Source organism: Phalacrocorax carbo, chromosome 1 (assembly GCF_963921805.1).
Source record: "Phalacrocorax carbo chromosome 1, bPhaCar2.1, whole genome shotgun sequence".
Classification (NCBI taxonomy): Eukaryota; Metazoa; Chordata; class Aves; order Suliformes; family Phalacrocoracidae; genus Phalacrocorax; species Phalacrocorax carbo.
Window position 1 is genome coordinate 55,754,114 of NC_087513.1, and position 20,274 is coordinate 55,774,387.

Here is a 20,274-nt window from a genome sequence, read left to right on the forward strand (position 1 = left end):
GCTCTGCCCGCCATGCGTGTGGCTCAGCCAATGACAGGGGGACTTCCCCATCCCCACCCACAGACTCTAGCTCCGCCCCTCGCGACGACCCCTCCACTTCCCACTTCCCCCTTCCCTCTCCGCCCCTCCGCCGTGCATAAGGTGCAGTGACGGGGCAGCCCGGCTAGCTGCTGCCGCCGCCGCGCATGCGCAGAGGCCGCTTCGCCCCTTTCCCTCTGTCACTTCACGGTCTGCGCTGCTGCTGCACGGGAGCGGCACCGGGGCCGCCTTTTCCCATTCCCCTCGGCTTCCCGGCGCTCGGCGGGTATCTGCCAGGGCCCCCGGGTGCCGCCCGGCGGCGGTGCCCGCACCCCCATGGAGGAGCCGCTGGCCCTGCACCCCGTCAAGCTCTATGTGTACGACCTGTCCAAGGGCATGGCCCGGCGCCTCAGCCCCCTCATGCTGGGTAAGAGCACGGCGCTCCCGGCCTATTCCTCCCGCCTCCGCCGCCTCCCGGGTGGTTCGTGTTCCTCCACCGACCGACGCGGCCCGGCCTCGCCGCGCCGGGAAACGGGGCCGAAATCAGGCCCGACGGGTTGCTTCCCTTCCTTCCCGCCTCCCTCCCCTCCCCCCCCCCGCCCCCCGCCCCCGATACCACTCTCCCAAGGGAACGGCACGCGGGGGAAGGGCTCCCTGAGGGCGCGGGCATCGCGCCGCGGCGGTGGCTGGAGCAGGGCTTGTGAGGGTGCGGGCCTGGCTCGAGGGCCCGGGAGTAAAGTGAGGTTTAGCTGCAGCATCCCTGTCTCCGTTGTCAGCAGGATGAGCTTCACCGGTAAGGCAGCCCCAGGTGAAAGGAGTCCAGCCTCCTTTCCCCCATGCGTCCTTTGCCGCTTTGTCGGTGTTATTTACTAACAGGTAATTAAAAGTGTTGCTTAGCCCCCGAAGTGAGGGAAAGCTCAGTTCCCGACACCCTTGCTGCTGCGATGCCTCAGCAAGAAGGCTGAACTGGAAGAAAGCCTTCTGCTGTTTACAGGGATATTGAGTTCAAACGGCTCCATGTTGTGGTGAGGCTGGAGTGGGCGAGGTGTTGCACAGCATGTGATGCACAACTCTCCACCTTCTTCTTCCAGAGGGTTTGTAAAAGTTTGTTGTATGTCTTACCAAGAGTATGTGCGTTTCCAGCTGAACCTTGGCCTGGCCGTGTGATGGAAACTTAAGTTTTGCCTGAAGTTTTGGAAGTGTGAATTAGGAACGCAACAGAGTGGTTTGTACCTGTTACACGTAGACTCTGGCCCGTATTAGACCAGCAGTCTGTGTGAGATGAGACTTCTCAACAGGCTCCGTGTCTGAACAGATGGCTCTGCGTAATCTTGTTTTACAGTTTGTTGGCATTCACTTTGCTCATCTGTCCTACGAGGAGATTCTGTGCTTTCCTGCAAGCTTAAAATGAAAGTCCAAATAATTCTTAGCGTGAGGTTTCATACACCTCAATGATAGGCTTGAGAAGTTGAGAGGAAAATATTGTACAGATCATATGTGATGTGGTCTGTTAGCCAGACAGCAACAATAAATTTGGGAGATGTGTGTTTCCTGCACTGGCTAACCTCAAAATTTTTTGTGGTCAGAGTTGCTTCTGTGTAGCCCTCAGGGAAGTAACTTTTCACCTGTTAGTTCATAATAGCCACGTTTTATCTTGTGCAAAGGGTTATAAATTTTAAGATACAGATTACATGTATGCATGATTTACCTGTGTTTGAGGTGAGCAGTTTTTAACTAATCTTATTTCAAAGTGTTGGTCCAGGCAAAGACTTGTACAGAAATAGGTTGTCACTATATGTATCTCCATGTCAATCTTTACAGAGATTAAGCAAAGGCTTTTTCGCTCTCTTCTTACCCAGTAAGTCAATCTTGGGATTTTGTAGCTTTCTGAATTTCCACATAAAAACACTTAGTGCATGACTTCATTTTTGGTGCTTTTTATGCTCTCCAAACAACAACGTAAGAACTTTGAGCTTGCGATACAGTTTGGTGCTAATTTCTAGGAGCCTGAGAAATGAAAAGGAAAACTTAAAAATCTGAACGTGTGTCTCAGCAGTGTGGGAAGTGTTGCTCGCTAGTACTGTCTGGTAACTAGCTGAGTTCAGACGTGTCTGTGGAACAGGGCCAATTAGGCCTGCGTGGTCACAGTGACAACGCAGACCACAGATTGTTTGGGATCATGTGGATCCAGCAACTGGGTTGCCCATAAAACAAATCATTGTTTGTTCCATTTTTTTTCCTTCAAGTTAAGTATCTTCTGTGTATTTAGACTCTGCTTTATCATACCTCTGGGTTATTTTGGAAACCTCCCCAAGAACAAAGTGTTGGCGAGAATACTCCTCCTGTCTCATGTACATGCTTTTTTTTTTTTATCTTGAAGAACAACAAGAACTGTTGCTACTTCTCTGTACATCAACTTCCAGATGGTCAATAGCTATTTTTCCATTTTTTTTGTCAGTGATGTTCATAAACTATATGTCATCAGGCAAAGTCATAGAAAGTGAAGAGGGAAGGATTTCTTAGGTAATTTAGTGCTAAGCATTTGTGATCTCTACTTACGGTATTCTATCCATAGACACCAAGTTTGATTGAAACAACGCTTTCGCTTTGAGTGATAATTCTGTAACATTGCCTATATTGAAATGCATATGTGTTGGAGAGGAGAAATAAATACAATTATTGATTGTGCGAAAATCAATTCCTAGCATGCTCAAAAACAGAAGGTCAGATCCCCCTTCCAGAGGGGGATGAGTCCCTTCTTATGGGGCTGACCGCTGCAAGAGCAATACCGCGTGGTGTCTTCTGCTGTGCTGATAGGATCCAGAGGTATTACAGATTATGTCAGTACAGCATTCAAGGATCAGATCTCATTACTAAATGGTATCCCAATTTTCTTCAGTATCCATTCTCTCCACTGTCGTTGAATGATGAGCCTGGAAGGCAGAGCTGTACAGCACTGGTCGTAACAGGCTTTAGCTGTGACTTAGTTGTGCCCCTTGGGGCATGTATTCTCTTTTCTCAGCAAGCTTACTCTTTTTCTATCCAGACTACTTTTGTTCTTCTTACTTTCCTATGAGTTTCACGTAATTTTTCAGTGAATATTTCTGTTTTAAAGTATACATGACCAAATATCGTAGTTCAGTTGCCTTTGACATCAGAAGCGGCGTGCTTAATTTTTGTGCACTGTTGCTCTACATGCATCTTTACATGTGCTGTTCCCCCTCCCCCCGTTCTCAGTCTGAGACTACATTTGTCTGTCCAACTACATGATCAAATAATAAATGTTAAACAGAATGCAATGAGATTTCTGTCTTCAAGACAGAAAACTTAATCCAGCTGATTCTGTGGAGGGTGGAGGGGAAAACAGAATAGCTCGTCTTGCAGTGCTGATTTTGAAGTAGAAGTCCAAAGGCAGAGAAATCTTTAAGGAAGATTAAAATCCTATTGCATCATGGGCTTAAAGAAAAATATCTTGCAGTTCCTAAAGTTCTCCTGTTCTGTAACTGAGGTTGGTGCTAGTGTGACTCAGAGAATGGGCAGGAGCTTAGTTTACCATAACAGCTTTGTCTCAGTGTGGTATAAATTAACAATGAGTTGACTGGGAGTATGTATTGGTTGAAAATTTTAAGTGGTGCATTCAGCTGTAGGGACTTAACAGCCCAGGAGGACTCAGTGCAAAAGGTAACTGCTAAAAGGAGGTATCTTCTGCTTTGTTCCTTTTTTCCAGACCCAGTGCATTCCTCTACCTCTCCTCCACCCATTCTGAAAGGTTTTAAATTGCTCTGGTGTGAGATTCTCTCAGCGCTGCTCCAGAGCAATTGCTAGGGATTTCATGAAAATCAAGTGCATTACCCTCCCCCAATCTAGCCTACTTCTTTATCTCTCTAGGCACCTCAAGGAGAAGGGAAGCATGTTCCTCCCTCTGTTAGTCCTTTTGCTTCAGTTGAGCACCCTGGGTAGCACATAGGAGAAAGTGCTTGACTTAATTAGGATAACTTTCAATTAAAAAAGGGCAGGAATCTTAATGGATTGGCCTAAGGAAATTGCAACAATATGCAAAGCAACACACTTCTAGAAATACCCACACTGGTTGACCAAATTATATTGCTTCCAGTTCCACAGGAGACCAGTTCACTACTTTTTTGGGGTCTTCTGGGCCTTGCATATCCATTGTGGAGCATAGATATATTGTTAAAAATACTAGGGTTCCCATTCTTTCCTTATTTTACAGCTCAGGAACAGGTGTTCTTGCACTTGAAGGATGGATGGCCTAAACTCTGAATGGGGTAAACTAAGTGCCCATCTCATATAATTCCTTCATGTCTCAAAACTCTTCTGCCCTTCAGTCTACTAATTTGGATTAATATGCCAACACCACTTTCATTTGATATTTAACATGCACAGGAATAAGCTATGTCATGTAGTCCTCAAGATTAATAAATTAACTCTGCCAGTAAAATAGATTGGCGAGTGTCTAATCTCCCTTCTGCTTGGCCTTCCAGATAAATCCAAGCATGAAAGTAATCCCATTTGATTGTATTCTAAAATTATATGGGCTTGCTTGCTTCTTTCAAAGTACCCTTGTATCCTAACAATGACAGTCTCCTGAATCAGTTGTACAACAAACAAATCTAACTACTTTATTCTCCATATTCACGTGACTAAGCTGAGGGTCCTGGAATTGTTTAATGCGTTTGAATGTTGTATTTTTCTCATAGATTTCTGGCTCAAGTAAAGACTATGAAAGTATTTGAGCTGAAATGTTATAAAGAACAGTAACAGCAAATAAAAAAGAACTTGTTTATTTGCCATATGATACTCTGCCTTATTCAAACAATTTGAATCTTTGAGATGCTTAAGCATCTCACAGATCTATGCTGAATTGGCAGCCCCTCCTGAGTTCTAGTGAATACTTTCAGGAAAGATCCATATAAGCAGCTTGGCAAGTAAAAAAAAAAAAAAAAAAAAAAACCACAAAAAAAACACCACCCCAAAACCCAACACCAAATATCAGGTGTATGATCAGGTTTCCAAAGACTGACAAGCTATCACCCTAAACTCACAGATTGTAGTGGTTTAGCCCCAGTCAGCAACTAAGCACCACACAGCTGCTTGCTCACTTCCCCCACCCCAGTGGGATGGGGGAGAGAATTGGAAGAGCAAAAGTAAGAAAACTCATGGGTTGATATAAGAACAGTTTAATAATTACAATAAAATAGTAATAATAATAATAATGATGATAATCACAATAATATAATGAAAAGGAAAATAATGAGAGAGAACTGAAACCTGGGGGCGGCGGGGGGGGAACAACAACTGATGCAGCTGCTCACCACCTGCCGACTGACACTGCCAGTCCCTGAGCTGTGATGGCTGCTACTCACAGCCAACTCACCCCAGTTAATATACTGGGCATGATGTCATATGGTATGGAATATCCCTTTGGCCAGTTTGGATCAGCTGTCTTGACTGTGCCCCCTCCTGGTTTCTTGTGCATGTGGCAGAGCATGGGAAGCTGGAAAAGTCCTTGACTAGTGTAAGCACTACTTAACAACAATTAAAACATCTCCATGTTATCAACACTGTTTTCAGCACAAATCCAAATCATAGCCCCATACTAGCTACTATGAGGAAAATTAACTCTACCCCAGCCAAAACCATGACACAGATATAACACAGTAACTTTCTGTTCATGGTCTGTGACAAATGCAAGGTAGCTTGACTTGCATTAGCTTGTAATGGAAGCAGATTAAGTTAAGCTGACTTGCTTCACATTTGCTTCAGGCTGAGACTGCACACAGGCAATTACTGTGGGACAGCTAATACCTGGTAATTCGACACTGTGCACTAGTTGTACGATTAAGTGTGTACATCTACATTTGCAACACTGTTCCCTGCTCAGTAGCCCTCTGTCCCTTGAAATATTTAAACTCTTCAGGTATCTTGCTGTTTCTCTGTTTTACCTGATGCCCAAAAGAGTATCATTCCATCAGGATGTTCCTGTTCCGCGTTATATGCATGTGCATTGTTTGGATTAGTTTTGCTGTAGGTATTTAAGCTGGACAGTGCTGCCAGAAGCAGCTTTATAGGAAGGTGTCACTACAAGGCCTGCATTCAACTTGTGCCTTAGCACTGCTACAGCAATACTGTACTCACGCTGTCTCTTGAGCAGCTGGCTGTGGAAATAGAGCAGTGCAAATCCTTGCTTGGTCATACTGTTGGGGCTGGTATGTGTATCAAACCTTCAGAGGCTGTGAGCAACATATTTCCTGCATAGTGGACAATGTCCAGCAAAAGGCGAGAAATAACTCCGTAGTGCGGGCTGCCCTGCTTGCTTTACGTGAGCTTGTCAGGAGTGGCAGTGGTTGTGAGCTGTCACCTGTTCTGAGTTTGAGGCAAGGGCAAGAAGTCGTGTAGGAAGATCACCAACAGAGGCAAAACTTCAGGAGGAAGATGATGGTGTCCATGAAGATCTGCACAGAATTTCTTATGTGATGCAACCACAAACATTGAGATTCTTGCTGAGCAGCAGGAAAGGGAGCTGCCCAAGTTCCTTAGAAGCTGGGGGCCATTGACTTATTCCTCTGTGTCGTGGTTTAGCCCCAGTCAGCAACCAAGCACCATGAAGCCACTCGCTCACTCCCCCTGGTGGGATGAGGGAGAGAATCAGAAGAGTAAAAGTGAGGTAACTCATGGTTTGAGACAAAGACAGTTTAATAGGTAAACCAAAAGCTGCATGCAGAAGCAAAGCAAAACAAGGAATTCATTCACTACTTCTCATGGGCAGGCAGGTGTTCAGCCATCTCCTGGAAAGCAGGGCTCCATCATGCATAATGGTTACTTGGGAAGACAAACGCCATCACTCCAAATGTCCCCCCTTCTTCCCCCAGCTTTATATGCTGAGCATGATGCCATATGGTGGGGGATATCCCTTTGGTCAGCTGGGCTCAGCTGTCCCGGCTGTGTCCCCTCCCAGTTTCTTGTGTACCCGGCAGAGCACGGGGAGCTGAAAAAGTCCTTGACCAGTGTAAGCGCTACTTAGCAACAACTAAAACATCTCCGCATTATCACCACTGTTTCCAGCAAAAATCTAAAACATAGTCTCATACTAGCTACTATGAAAAAGTTTAACTCTATCCTAGCTGAAACCAGGACACTCTGTTAGTCATTTTGGAGTTGAGATGACAACAGCCAGCTGTGCAGCATGGGAATCTGCAGCAGGGTACCAAAAGTTCTTGGTTGTAGATGTCTCTGGGTGATGTGTATGTGGCCAATAGTGGCAGATTTTTTAGGCTTGGGATCCCCCAACAGTGTTGTCGATGGAGAGGCTTGTGCTGTCTCTGACCAAGCACAGTCCACCAGCGGCTGAAAGGGATTTTGGAGCAGGCTGGAGGGGTACCACGGATGCCTTGTCATCATCAGTGCTGCAGATCTGGCATGTGTTTTCTGCAATTCTAGCCTGGTTAGTGTCCTACAGGAGCCAATCAAAAATAGCAGGTCAGCATCTCCATTAAAGTCATCAAACCAGGGCTTGGCACAAACTGACCTAGCTGAGCAGCCTCAGACAGACCTGCCTTGTAGGCAGCTTCACTTGCCGAGAGCTGTTCTGTTATTGTCCTGGCAGTTGCTGCTGCTTGTTGGCTACGGATTTCATGTGTGACAGCCAGAGAGGAGCCCCCCGGGGCTGGACTGCAGTCTAATGCAAAGTCCCTTACCTGAATTCTGTTTGGGTTTTGTTCATACAATCAGAGAATTGCATCAGTGGAAAGGGACCTCTGGAGGTTCTACTCAAGGTAGGTCTGGCCAGAGCAGATTCTTCAGGGCCCTGGGTAGCTGAGTTCTGAGTATCATCAAGGATGGAAATCCCACATGCTTTCTGGACCCCTGCCCCAGTGTTTGACCACCTTCATGGCAATTCTTTTTTTTCCTTTTTACTGAGTTGGGAATTTCTCTTCCTTCTCTTCTTGAGGCTGAACAGACCAGTTCTCTCAGCTGCTCTTCAATACAGCAAGTCCTCCAGTCCAGTATGTCAGTGTCTTTTGTACTGGGGGATCCAAAAGCGGACATGGCGCTCCAGATGTGGTTTCACAAACATCAAATGGAGAAAGAATCAGCTCCCTTGAGCTGCTGGCTGCAGTCTTGCTAGAGCAGCCCAATGTGTAGTAGCTTTTGCTGCAATGATCTTTTCAAGTAGATGTTGTAATTGCATGAGCAGGTTCCTGGCAGCACCTATGACATCGTCAGCATCTGCTATAACTCTTTCATCTGCACGCAGAATCTAGGTGCAAAGCAGCAACTATGTGGAAAGTCTTTCATCGTTGTTTGCTGGAAATGTGTGTGGAAGTAAATATTAAGATATTCTTTTTCCATTTAGCATGCAAAAGGGCAGATACAATTCTAGTATGTGCTGCCTTTGAAATGGTTTGTTGCTCTACCTTGAAGGATAAAGTTCAAGTTTCTAGTGGAAAACAATAATTTGTTGTGAACAAATGTGTAATAATTTATTAACAGATATGCAGAACACTAACTATGCAAAGCCAAGCGGTAGAGCCTGTTGTAGGCCAGCTGCTAAAGTTAGGGTGGTGCACCATACCCTACCTCATGTGTTGCTGGTGAGCCTGCAGTGTCACTGGTTTCTGGCAGCTCTAGAGCGCAGGGCGAAAGCTCTGATAGGGAAGGTGTGGAACAAGGGCCAGAGGATCGAGGATCAACAGCATGGGAGATGCTAAAGGGGCAGCAAATGCTACTGAGATGCTGCAACACACTGCTCTGCTTCTCTCATCATTGCTACTATCTTTTGGCCTTCATCCTACTCCATGCCTACGTTTCTGTGCGACAGGTTGGCAGTGAATATGCTTGCTGCCTGGCTGTGATCCATGGTAGTGACAGATCAGTCCACCTACTTCAAAACTGTATGTGCTCACTTCGACTGATGTCTCTATTGTCACAACAGCCTTTTCCCTGCCTCCACTCTTGTACGACCCTCATCTGAAGCAGGTGTCTCTCCCTGTGCCTGTTTTGCTTCAGACTTGAGTGGAAAAAATATGGTAGTGATTGTTTATTCCTTGCTTGGACACATAAACATCCTTTTCTTAGAACTCTTGATGGATTATCCTCATCAGTTTTACCTCTCTTCCTCTGTTTTGCCCAGTCCTAATGATGACAGAAAGTTGGTTTTGCCCAAGAGAAAGAATTCAAAGAGCTACTGCTGCTTCAAAGTAGCATATTAACTCCTGGTACTCATAGACCAAAGCAGCCCTGACAGAGGGGAGGCAATAAACACTGAGAGACCCTCTGCCTATAGAAAGCAAAAGGCAACACCTCTGCCTCCCTGCAGGCCATTGATCTAAGTAAGGACAGTTGGAGAATGTCTTTCCACATGACAAGTGGAACTGGGACAATGCACCCATCCCTGCTACCGCACCAGGTATCTTAGAAGAAGCTGGACACCAACAGGGGAAGAGTGACCCCTAAAGTTTCAGCAGAGAAGCCAGCATCCTGGAGACTGAGGGATGAAATATTGCTCTGTCAAACCACTGTCTAGCTTTAGGCCCCTGACACACTAACTGGGGCCCAGTGCGTAACGTTCTGCTTCCTTTTGGGTATCATGGGGGAAGAGCAGCAGAATGCAACTGAGCTAAGCTTCATTTTTACCGAACTTTTTAACGAGTGGAATAATTCATTGTTATTCTGAGCATCTGATTCCAGCCTTTGAAAAGCAGTTGCAGTGCACTTTCAGCATCATAAGCTGTGGGAATACAAGCAGGGTGGCTGATGGAATAGTTGTTAGGGAGAGGCAAAGCTGACAGTGTGATGAGGGATGCAGCCAAATCCTGAGTTAAGGTCAGTTAAGGCAGTGGCCCTCGAGATAGCTAAGAAAAGCCTGAATGTCACAAGCATTTGAATAAAGCATTAAAAAAAAGACCACAGCTCTGAGGCTGCTTTTAAAGGAGATAGTATCGAGACATAATGGCTTAGAATTCAGGAAACAAGAAGGTCTGAGGCTAGCTTTGGGAGACTTGAGGCTGGTGTGATGCAAACAGATGGTGTCCAAACCAGAGCCAAGCCTCTTGGCCAAAAGTTAACCCATCAGTGCTTTCTGAACAAGATTTTACTAGAACAGTGCCTCTCATGTTCAGGTGGCTTTTTTTATCACATTTACAGTGGTTTTTATCTAGCTCTGGGAAGCCTGTAGATGACTTCAGCAGATCATCACATCACATTCTGGTATCTAAAAGTTGAACAATAACAACAAAATGTCTTGGAAGAGGTGCTGCTTGTATATAAAGGATAGTGGTATGGGGAAAGGTCTGCTGGGGGAGAGTGCTTATATGTGGAGGCTGACTAAAAGGATTAGGAGCCTGCTGCAAGCAAGCAAAACTTATGGCAGAGGAGCACTCTGTCTACCACTTGGGTTCAGGAGAATACCACATGTTGGTATTCACATGGTTTTTTTCTGTTCTAAATCCACTTTTCTGGGTGCTGTGTGCCTTGTTTGCCAAAATAGTTATAGTGCATCTGTCATAGAATGCTGTTGCTGCCTATGAATTTACAAAGGGGTACAATACCAGGCACCAAGCCTTTAGGTTATAATAGATAAAATGATTGAGCCTAGAGCAGTAACAGTTGGTGACCCTTTGAAGAGAAGTTTGATCCAGAGAGCCTACCATCAACACAGAGAGTTTTAGGTTTCCTGCTTCTAGGGAACTGGAAAAGCATTTTGGAAGGGATTTTCTTCTCTAAGACGCAATGGTATTATCAGTTTAGTGGTGCCTGAAGCAAATCTTCACTGCTGTATTCTACAAAACACGCAATGTTATAACTTGCATAAACTTCAACCCTGCACTTCTTGTCCCTGACGCCCACTTAAACTGTTAATTTTTAAGGGTGAGGGAGGGAAGGAGGGAAAGGAGGAAACCTTGGAACAGATTATAGAGACTATCACCACTGATCATATGTTCAAGTCAGATCTCTCATCAGTTACTGAAAAAGAAAACTGAGTACTCTGTGCTGGCTAACTGCCTGCAGTTATGAAATCAGTGTAAAATTAAACTCTTCTGGTCCTGACTGAAGACTCTAATTTTAGGAAAATCTTTCTTTTCTTGGTCTGTAGGCAAAAGCCCAAGGAAGGTAAGCATGGCAGGATAGGATGGCATTGCCACCTCTGTGTGCAGGAGGAAAAAAGTACAGCAGTAGTGTGGACAGAGTAGTTCAAATGAAAGAATGACTTTCTGCTTCTTCAGAAGCAACTCTGGGATGAAATCTTTGGTATTACTGTCGTGATGAAATAAAAAGCATGGTTCCTAAGTGATTGATGGAAAGTAGGCTGAAATCTGGAAAAATACATTGCTAATAACTCTTCTTTTCTCTGCATACAGGGAAACAGCTGGATGGCATCTGGTAAGTGACTAGATTTAAATTGCATAATATGTGTTAAACACTATGTGGTGTAGGAGGTATTTTAAATATGAGATTATATATGCTTCAGATCTTAAGAGCATTTTGGTGCTGAAGAGAGACCAAGGCACTTTCTGTTCCTGAATGCAGATTGACAGTAAGATGATGTACAGTCAGGTGCTGGTTAAACTTCTCCATTCAAAGCTCAGTGGGCCCCACGAAAAAAAGTGTTGGTGGTAATTATTGTGTTTTAGTGCACTTGTACACTTTTTCAAGGGTAGGATATTGTCTTTGTCCCAAGCACTTTGTCTTCTGATTGCAGGGATGGCTAAATATGAGAGTAAAGGAGTGGGTGGGAAGAAGGTGTTACAGAATCAGGCCTTCTGGCATATAAGAGCAGTGGCTACATTTGGTTATGAAACACACCCCAATTTGGTATAATTCATATCAAGAGGGTTTGGGTTTTTGTTTTTTTCTTTTGTGTGTGGTTTTTTGTGTGTGGTTTTTTTTTTAAAAAAAAAAGGCAAAACCCCCGCAAACCCTTGTCCTCTCTGTTGATCCATCTCCAGTGATTGTCTGACCTTCTCAGTCAGTGTCTATCAGACATGCACTTCTGCCAGTGTGGTAGCAGGGCTAGCTCTGTCTATCTCTGTGACTTCATCCTCAACTCTTTAGCTGAAAGAGGCTGCTGGAGGTCTCATCCTGGTGTGGAGGTCCCTCTCTTCCTATGTTCCTTCATGCTTGAGCAGGTAGCTAAGTGTGTTTTTCCCAACTGGTTACAGAGTTACAGTAAGCTTGATAATCATTGCTTCCCTCTCTATTCATGTCCCAGCAGATCCTGTTCCCACTCACAGAAAGACATTGACCTTTTCTTCCAGTTATTCATTTCATGATGTCCTTGAGCACATAAATTTACCAGTGATTTATGTGCTAGGTTAAATATTTCCTTTGTTTCACATGTTTTTTGTTCTCTGTGGCAGGCACACCTCCATAATAGTCCATAAGGATGAGTTCTTCTATGGCAGTGAAGGAATCTCCAGCTGTGCACCTGTAAGTTAAACTTATTTTTCTGATAAGATAATTTTGTGATAGGATTACATGATCAGAATTGCTTGGGTCACTGTCTTTTAGAAAAGCAGCAAGAGGCCTCTAAATTCAGCCAGATGTGGCTGCTTGCCATGGCTACCCAGGGCATCTGAGGAAAAGGGAACATGGACAGTGGGTTTAAGCCCAACAAAATACAGGTTTGGAGTTGCTTCTGCTGGTAGAGTCTATGTACGTTCTGCAGCTGCATTGCCAGAGTGACACCTCGCCTAATTCTGTATCAATAGGTTTTACATGCAGACTTGGCAACTCAAGGCATCCTTCTTAAGATTAAAAAAGAAATATTCATGATGTTTTGTCAGATCTTTCTGTCTTTGGAGAGGCAAAACTGATGGGCCATTGTTCTAAAGCAGAATTTTGCCATAGCTTAGAGCTTGCAGCACAAAAAGCCAAGTATACAAGGTGAAGTGTAAGTTGCATGTTACTTCTCATTCTTTGAGTGCAGAACAGGGGAGGACAGTAGGGCTTTTTGCTTGACAAACATATCAAAAGTTCCTCCTTTTGTGTGTGGACAAGCCACGGTAGTGCTATTCAGTAGAGTCATCCAAAAGAATTCAGTCTGTCCATTTAACACTGTCGTCTGGCTGTTAATTTTTACAGGGAGGGACACTTCTTGGCCCCCCAGACTCAGTTGTTGACCTGGGGAACACTGAAGTCACAGAAGAAATTTTTCTGGAATATCTTTCCTCTTTGGGGGAATCGATGTTCCGGTAAGTAGCAGCTCGTACTATAAAATCTGTATAACAAAAAAAGCCTATAGGGGAAGGAATGCAGAATGGAGGAAGATATTATGAAACGAATCCTCACAAAGGATTGGTTATGAACCAGTTATGAAACCAAGCTCACAAAGCTTTTTCTGCTTAGTGTATTATTTGGTAACCTCCAAATATGAGACTGGAACTGATGCACCGATACACAAGGAGCTACCAGCTAGGCAGCCCTCTGGCATGCCAGCCTTGAGGTAGGTTGGGAAAGCATTCTGCCAGGAAGTCTTTCACACTGTTTTTTGTAAAATGGAATAATGCCTGAAATCCCTTTGAGAGAATCACCAGGGAAAATTAAGACACTGTATTAAATATTTCAGTAAATAGGGCTGTACCCCATGAGTCATAGGTGAAGCATTGTAGTAAAGTTGCCAACTTTCGGATGAGTACAAGCAAGGTCTTTACTGTTGAAGAGTCTAGTCTACTTCTCACAAGAACAGAAAGGTAGCATTTAGTGTTCTGACTATATTTCAATGTCAATAATTCGTGTGATTTCTCATTACTCCTTCTGTGGTTTTAATTGAAGAAACCCGACCTCACTTATCCTCCAAAAAAACATAGTATAAAGTCAGTGATGTAGAGCGATGTCATTTTCCACTCTGATTCAATTGAATTTAAAGGTGAATTGATGTCTGTATTTTACCTATCTGCCTTAGAATTCTTTGTGGGGAAAAAAGTTCTAATGTAAGGAGATGTTCCTCATTAGGGGTCTAGGTTTTTCTGCTTGATAGATTTATTCAGTCTGGCTTTTTATGTTTCAATTCCCTTCCTGTGGCACAGAGGAGAGTCTTATAACCTCTTTGAACATAACTGCAACACCTTCAGTAACGAAGTGGCACAGTTCCTGACAGGAAGAAAAATCCCTTCCTACATCACTGACCTTCCAGCTGAAGTTCTTGCCACGTGAGTATGCATGCCGCTGCTCTCTTTAAGTCATTAGGTTTGTGCTAATGCTTAAACACTTGACAGAGCCAGCGGTACCAGTTCTTGCTGGCTCTCTCTGAGAACCAGCATAAGATGAGAGGATGCTCTTTGCTTTACTTCAACGCTTACAACACTGTACAAGTGCTGACTGGCAGTGGTATTACTGACAGGAGAAGATTGTTCTTCTGCCTTTAACTTATACTAGTTATTTTGTGATGGGCTCATATGTGACCAGATAAGCATAAAAAGTTTCAGAAAATGGTGCAAGTTTTTTCATCTTGGAAACCGGTATCTGTTAAAGGTCACTTCTCTTACTCTAAGCACTGTAATTGCAGTAGAGGTGTCAGCTTTGTTTGTGAGGAGGCAGGGGAGATGTGATTTTAAAATTAATGCTGCAGTTTTAAAGCTAGGACTGGATAGAAGAAGAGGATATGAAGAAGAGGAAATGAAGAATTCCTGCCTGGTAGTTCAGCTCAGCTGGGGGGATTTTTGGGTTTGGGGGATTTTTCTCTCTTTTTTTGTGGTATTTTTGTTTTGGGGTGGTTTTTTTGTTTTGTTTTTTTTTCTTTTTTTTTAGCTACTAGCTAATGAAGGATCCCAGTGGGATGATCCGAGCTCCATCATTTAGGTCTTATTTCTCATAACAATGGTATATCACGTTATTTGGGAGACACGTGTCTTCTACCCTGGGTTCTTATCACTTCAGATCTCTCAAAATCAGAGTCTATAGCAGAGTGAGTCATATCGAAAGATAAATCAGGTGCTACAGATTGCAACAGAAATTATTCTGTGAGTGTTAAACCATTGTTTCATAAGGGAGCCAGGGCTATTCTTCTAGCAGTCTTTAATATTGATGTGGTACTTGATGGAGCACTGCAGTTGCATAACAGGGATTTTGTTCACATACTTAAGTAGAGTGAATTACTAAAAACCAGTTTCAGACACAGTATTACCACATGAGCAGTCTGGGCATGTTAGGACTCAGAACTAGATTATATAAAATCACATTTAATATTCTTAGTTATTGAACAGAAAACTCTCTTTTATAGGTTAAATTAGTTTGCTTTAGTTTGTAGTGGAAGCCTGCTTTTCAAATTTGCTTCTACAGTGTTGGTTTGATTGCACTCTAGGAAGTGAGTGCACTTCACTAGTAAATGAAAAAAGTTGTCCATCAAGTAAACTATTTGAGATGTTTATTTCTTTACCTTCTCAGACCTTTTGGACAAGCTTTAAGGCCCCTCCTGGACTCCATCCAGATCCAGCCACCTGGAGGAAATACCTTCAGCAGACATAATGGACAGAGCTAACAGGAGTGACCCAGTGTGCCCAGTCTCACCAGGCCTCTTCCTTTTTAAACATGAATCTACCAGATTTCTATTTTATAATTTCCCATCAGAATTAACTCTACAGAAGTTACAAGACAAGTTTGAAAATTTCCTAGGGAGAGGATTTATCAGGGTGCATGAAAGACAATGCTACCAAAAAGATTACCATAATTTCTAATAGTATTACACTAATTTATAAAGTAAAGGCTGTCTTGTTTAAGTAGGCTGACACTTTCTAAGTAACTGGTAAGTGGGAATTCATTCCATGAGCATTCAAGGGCCTGTGACACAATTTGGAGCATATAAGGGGATGTCCTAGCCATCCCTTGCAGGCTTGCATCTCTTTCTCCTGTCATCGCCTATATTATGGGGGTATTTGCTGAAGTCTGTAATAAAAAGACGAAGTATTGGTAGCCTAGGAAATGGTGTCCCACGATTAGCCTTCTGCATATTTCATTGACATTATGTTATTTGCTCAGGGGAAAAGCTGAACTCATCTGATTAGAATATTTGCAGTGGCACAGCTGTGTGATCAAGGTGATTGAGCTGAACCATGTGTCAGCGTCACACTCAGAAGTTGAAACTTTCAGTGGGACCAGCTGTGTGTGGGAGGGAGGCTGGAACTGAAGGTTACTTGAGAGCCTTGTAATGCTAGATCCAAGAGCTATGGGAAAGAACCAGCTGAAAGAACAGAATCTTATGAGCAGAAGTGGTGGGAACAAATTTCAGGTGAAAGTAAAATGAAGTGAAATGTTTCTTTTTCTCACATGTAACCTTATCAGCAGATAGGCAGAACCCTGTTAACTATTTACCTTCACGTAAGAGCTGTGGGGTTTTTTCATACAAAGCCAGAGTTACAGTACAGTAAGGCAGGAATAGCATGGCAACTGCATGACAATACAGGGTGGACCAATTCTGCCTTCAGTATCTAGATGCAAGCAGAGTAGGAGTTCCGACTTCCTTTGATACTGCTGTTCTTTCCAAAGCAGTCAAGCACATCATAGAAGGGGCTCTGCTTATGTGTAAGAGGAATAGGTGGTAGGTCTTCCCAAATGTAAAGAAAATGAGGAAGAGTAAAATTAAGCTTTTCTATGAAACAATTGAGTTTATTGGGATACATGCAGAAGGAGTCCTGTCCCTAGGCTGACATTGGATTATATCAATACTGCATCTTCTACTTTAAGATTCTTCTAGCTTTGCAGTTATTTGCAGTGGAAAAAGATCAGGGGAATGAAAGAATATGCACACTATTTTCTTTTCATGCATGTATATACACTATTTCCTGAACAATTTCGTAGCAGTTACATTTGGGAAGGAACACTAGAAGGACATCGGACAAACCCCAGAACATTGCTGATGCTCCATAAATGGGGATTGCACATCCCAGATGCTGCTGAAAAAGCATCTATGCAAATGTATAGCCCTTTGTCCAGTGCTTTGTTGTGAAAAGTATTGCTGCAAGTTCAGTCCTGCATCTCAAACTTCCTGCACTGGAAACTTCCTGCATACCTAAAGGAGATGTCTTTTCTCTGCTGGGCTCTTTCTCCCAGAATAATACAGTTTGATAAGTTTCTAATGATGTTACTCAGTGTGGACTATAGTGGTTCATACTTCTGAGGAGATGGAATGGAGGAAAAATGCAGTTTAGTCACTCTGTCAAATACTCTGTTGCCCTGCACCTTGTGGAGTCACTACACAAGTGGAAATAAGGTGCTGTCAGTCCATTCTGCAGTTTTGTGTGTACCTGCTCCCAGTGCACAGCAGTGGCCCTTGCAGCCCAGAAACCGTTTTTCCCTTGTCATTCTCTGCTTGTGCCATCAACTTCTCCTTAAGCATTTCATTTGGCAGACTGGACTTGGAGACAACTGTAGCAGTTAGTACAGATCAGATTATACAAAAGCTTTCAACCTATCCCCATCAAAATGTCCTGTTTGCAGAAAGCATTCTATAATAAATCATTTGTGAGTGCTGTTTGGTGCTTCTGGAGGAAGGATTGATAAGAGTTTGTTTTCTGCTAAGCCTTAGCTTTGTTTTCCTCTTTAGTGTGTTTATCCTCTCTGGTCTTTTCTCATACCTATTCTGTGAAGAGTAACCAGTCTCTCATCTTAATACACACATGACTATGCCACAAAATGCTGTAGCATGTTAGAGATCTTGGAGCTTCCTCAGTTGAACAGGTACACTCAAGCTGATACAGTACAGCCCGACATCTAGGTATGCTAGTTTGGTACATGTAAGCAGCACGGCTGTGGTTGCTTGTCTTTCAGCAAACTATCACTTCAGGCGCAGCTGCCTGTAGTGGAAGCACTGGTGCCACGGTTTCTGCCCCACATACTTGTACAATAAGGATATCCCCTGTATATCTGCTGCTTTAGAGATCCTGAGCCTGGTTTCTGCCTGGCTGCCTGCTTCAGGACTTTTTACATCCTCTCAGGAGGCAGGAAAGAAAAGGAAGATGTTCACCCCATGCATTTTGCAGTCTGCCTTTTCCTCTTCTCAGCAGCCCCTTTGCAGAGATAATGCTGCTGCTTTAAGGTCACTGGGTGAAATTTCACTCGCTATATATATGGTTTGCAATAGCCGAGGAGCTTCTAGAGGGTCTTCTGGGCTCGGGACCGACTCTGTGTTTTGTGGCAAAAGAACTGTAGGAGGGAATCCTGTTTGCTTGGTCTTACTGGGTAATGAGACCTCTGTACCCTGTAGGCCTCTTATGAAACCCATTTTCTCTGAAGGTGGTTACATGTAAATTGCACGACTATACCTCCACCATTCCACCCAGCCATACCTAGGCATATAAACTAGAACGGGGACCGTATGTAAGTGTATAGAGGTGACAAACTTCAGCCAGCTGATTGACAAAGGGGCAGGGAAACTGAACTCCTGAAAGGGAACAGAACCCTTTTGCCCACACTTACTATTCTGTCTTATATTGCTGGGGTTCCCCTGTGCCATTTTAAAAATGTTAATAACGTCTTTAGGCAGAAAGTGATGTTTTGATTTATCTGTTGTTCTTTTTCCTATTACAATAAAAAGAAATACAGCACGTTTTCCTGTTTGAATGTCTGTCCACACAGCGGCCCAGCAAATGCAGCTGGCCAGAAGTCATCTTCTTTACTCTGGCCCCAGCTGGAAAGTGCAAGATGTGAATATGCCCAAGCAGTTTGTGCCAGGTACCGCTACTGGAGGTAGCAGTGGCTGTGGCCCTTTGCTAGAACTGGTCACAGGCAATACTCAAATTTAAGTTTGGGAAACTTAAGCACCATGGTATCTTATCAAGACCACACTCCTGAGGCTTGACACAGCTTGGGTGAGATGGGCGAAGGCTGGACAGGTGTTCTGTCAGCATGGGTTTTGTGCAGCCCTTGCTTATCAAAGTGTGCAAGAATGAAACGTCTGATGTCTGCTGCTGAAGGAGGGGCCTAACGGAGCTTAAACATAGGAAAAGGCTCTAAGCTTTTCCTGATTGTCTTGATGCTACTGCTTTCAAAATGAAAAAAGCAACTTTAAGAAGTAGACTTCATGCCTGGGTTCTTCTGGAGCTGCGGAGCAAATATTGGCGAGGATTATGTAGCACTGCGCATCGTACCTCTGCTAGTGGGCTGTTAAGGAGCAGGGGAAACATCTGGCTCTGGGGAGGAAATTAATTCTGCTTGGTTCAGCCTTCTGAATGCTTATTGATGTCATCCAAATGATGAACCATACAGTTTGCTGTTTGTGTAACAGTCTGTATCAGCGTAATACAGAAGAGGGCTTGTAACAGAAGGGGGCTTTAAGATTTATGACTGCAGTCATTTTGGGCTGTGTTATTCAGATGTGCTGGTTTGCTAATAAGTACCAGTACTAGCCCACATAAAATACCTGGGAACATGTATAAAAGGAAAACCTTGACCTTAATGGCAGCCCTAGACAGAGTGTAAGCTGGCGCTCATAGCCACTTACCTTCTAAACTTCAAACAAGATATTTGTCCTTGCTGTTGGTAACAGATTTTATTCATAGTGGCAGCTGCTGCCTATCCAAGTAGCAATCAACAGAACCTATCAAGAGTGGTTTAAATGCAAATTATTAAATAACCAAAACAGCTGCAGTGGCCCTGTTCTCAGAGCTAACCCAGATGAAGGAACAAGCGCAGCTCCACACACCTGTGCGCTTCACCAAAAGGCAGATTCCTACACTCAGGGAAAACAAGATGGCACAAGTCCTCACCAGCCGATACTAAATCGTAGTCGGGGAGCTGGGAGAGGCGGTTTGACTTTAAGAGTTCCTAAAGCAGCGTGACAAGCTGGAGAAAAGACAGCAGGTAGTTCAAGTTTTGGAAAGCTCTCCTGGTAGCATAAACCTGACGGCACTGTAGGAGCACAAAAATGTGAACACTGACCAGTATTTTAGCAGACTTCCCATTTCTGGGAAGTGCCCCAAGGTGGCACTGCTGCCTTGCAGCACAGGGATGCACCTGAGCCCGGGGAGAGCAGCTCCTGCTTTTGGGATGTCCGGAGTAATGTCAATGCAAGAGGCGAGGAGGAAGGTCTCTCCCAGACAAGAAAGCTGCAGGTAGGAGTTGCCAGGAGACAAGACTGTAGGGCAGCTTGGGCCACAGCAAGAACCGAGTGCCTCTGCAACGCCAGGGTTGCAACAGCAGTGAGCTTACAGGTTTTCCTAACCACGCCTTTTCCACCCCAAAGTGGGAAGTCTCGTCCTTGTACCATGTTGTGGCTTATGAAAAATAAAGGCTTGCATTCCTGAA

At 44.0% G+C, this 20,274-nt stretch overlaps 1 protein-coding gene across 1 annotated transcript; it reads left to right on the forward strand.

Annotated features, from left to right (window-relative positions):
• The first annotated feature begins 119 nt into the window (after window positions 1-119).
• On the forward strand, window positions 120-18,575 carry DESI1 (desumoylating isopeptidase 1). The gene is made up of 6 exons (XM_064453413.1): window positions 120-445; window positions 11,397-11,418; window positions 12,396-12,465; window positions 13,120-13,229; window positions 14,064-14,186; window positions 15,421-18,575. Exons 1-6 carry the CDS (start codon window positions 355-357, stop codon window positions 15,512-15,514), a joined length of 510 nt encoding a protein of 169 aa, XP_064309483.1. The 5' UTR covers window positions 120-354; the 3' UTR covers window positions 15,515-18,575.
• Window positions 18,576-20,274: the final 1,699 nt, after the last annotated feature.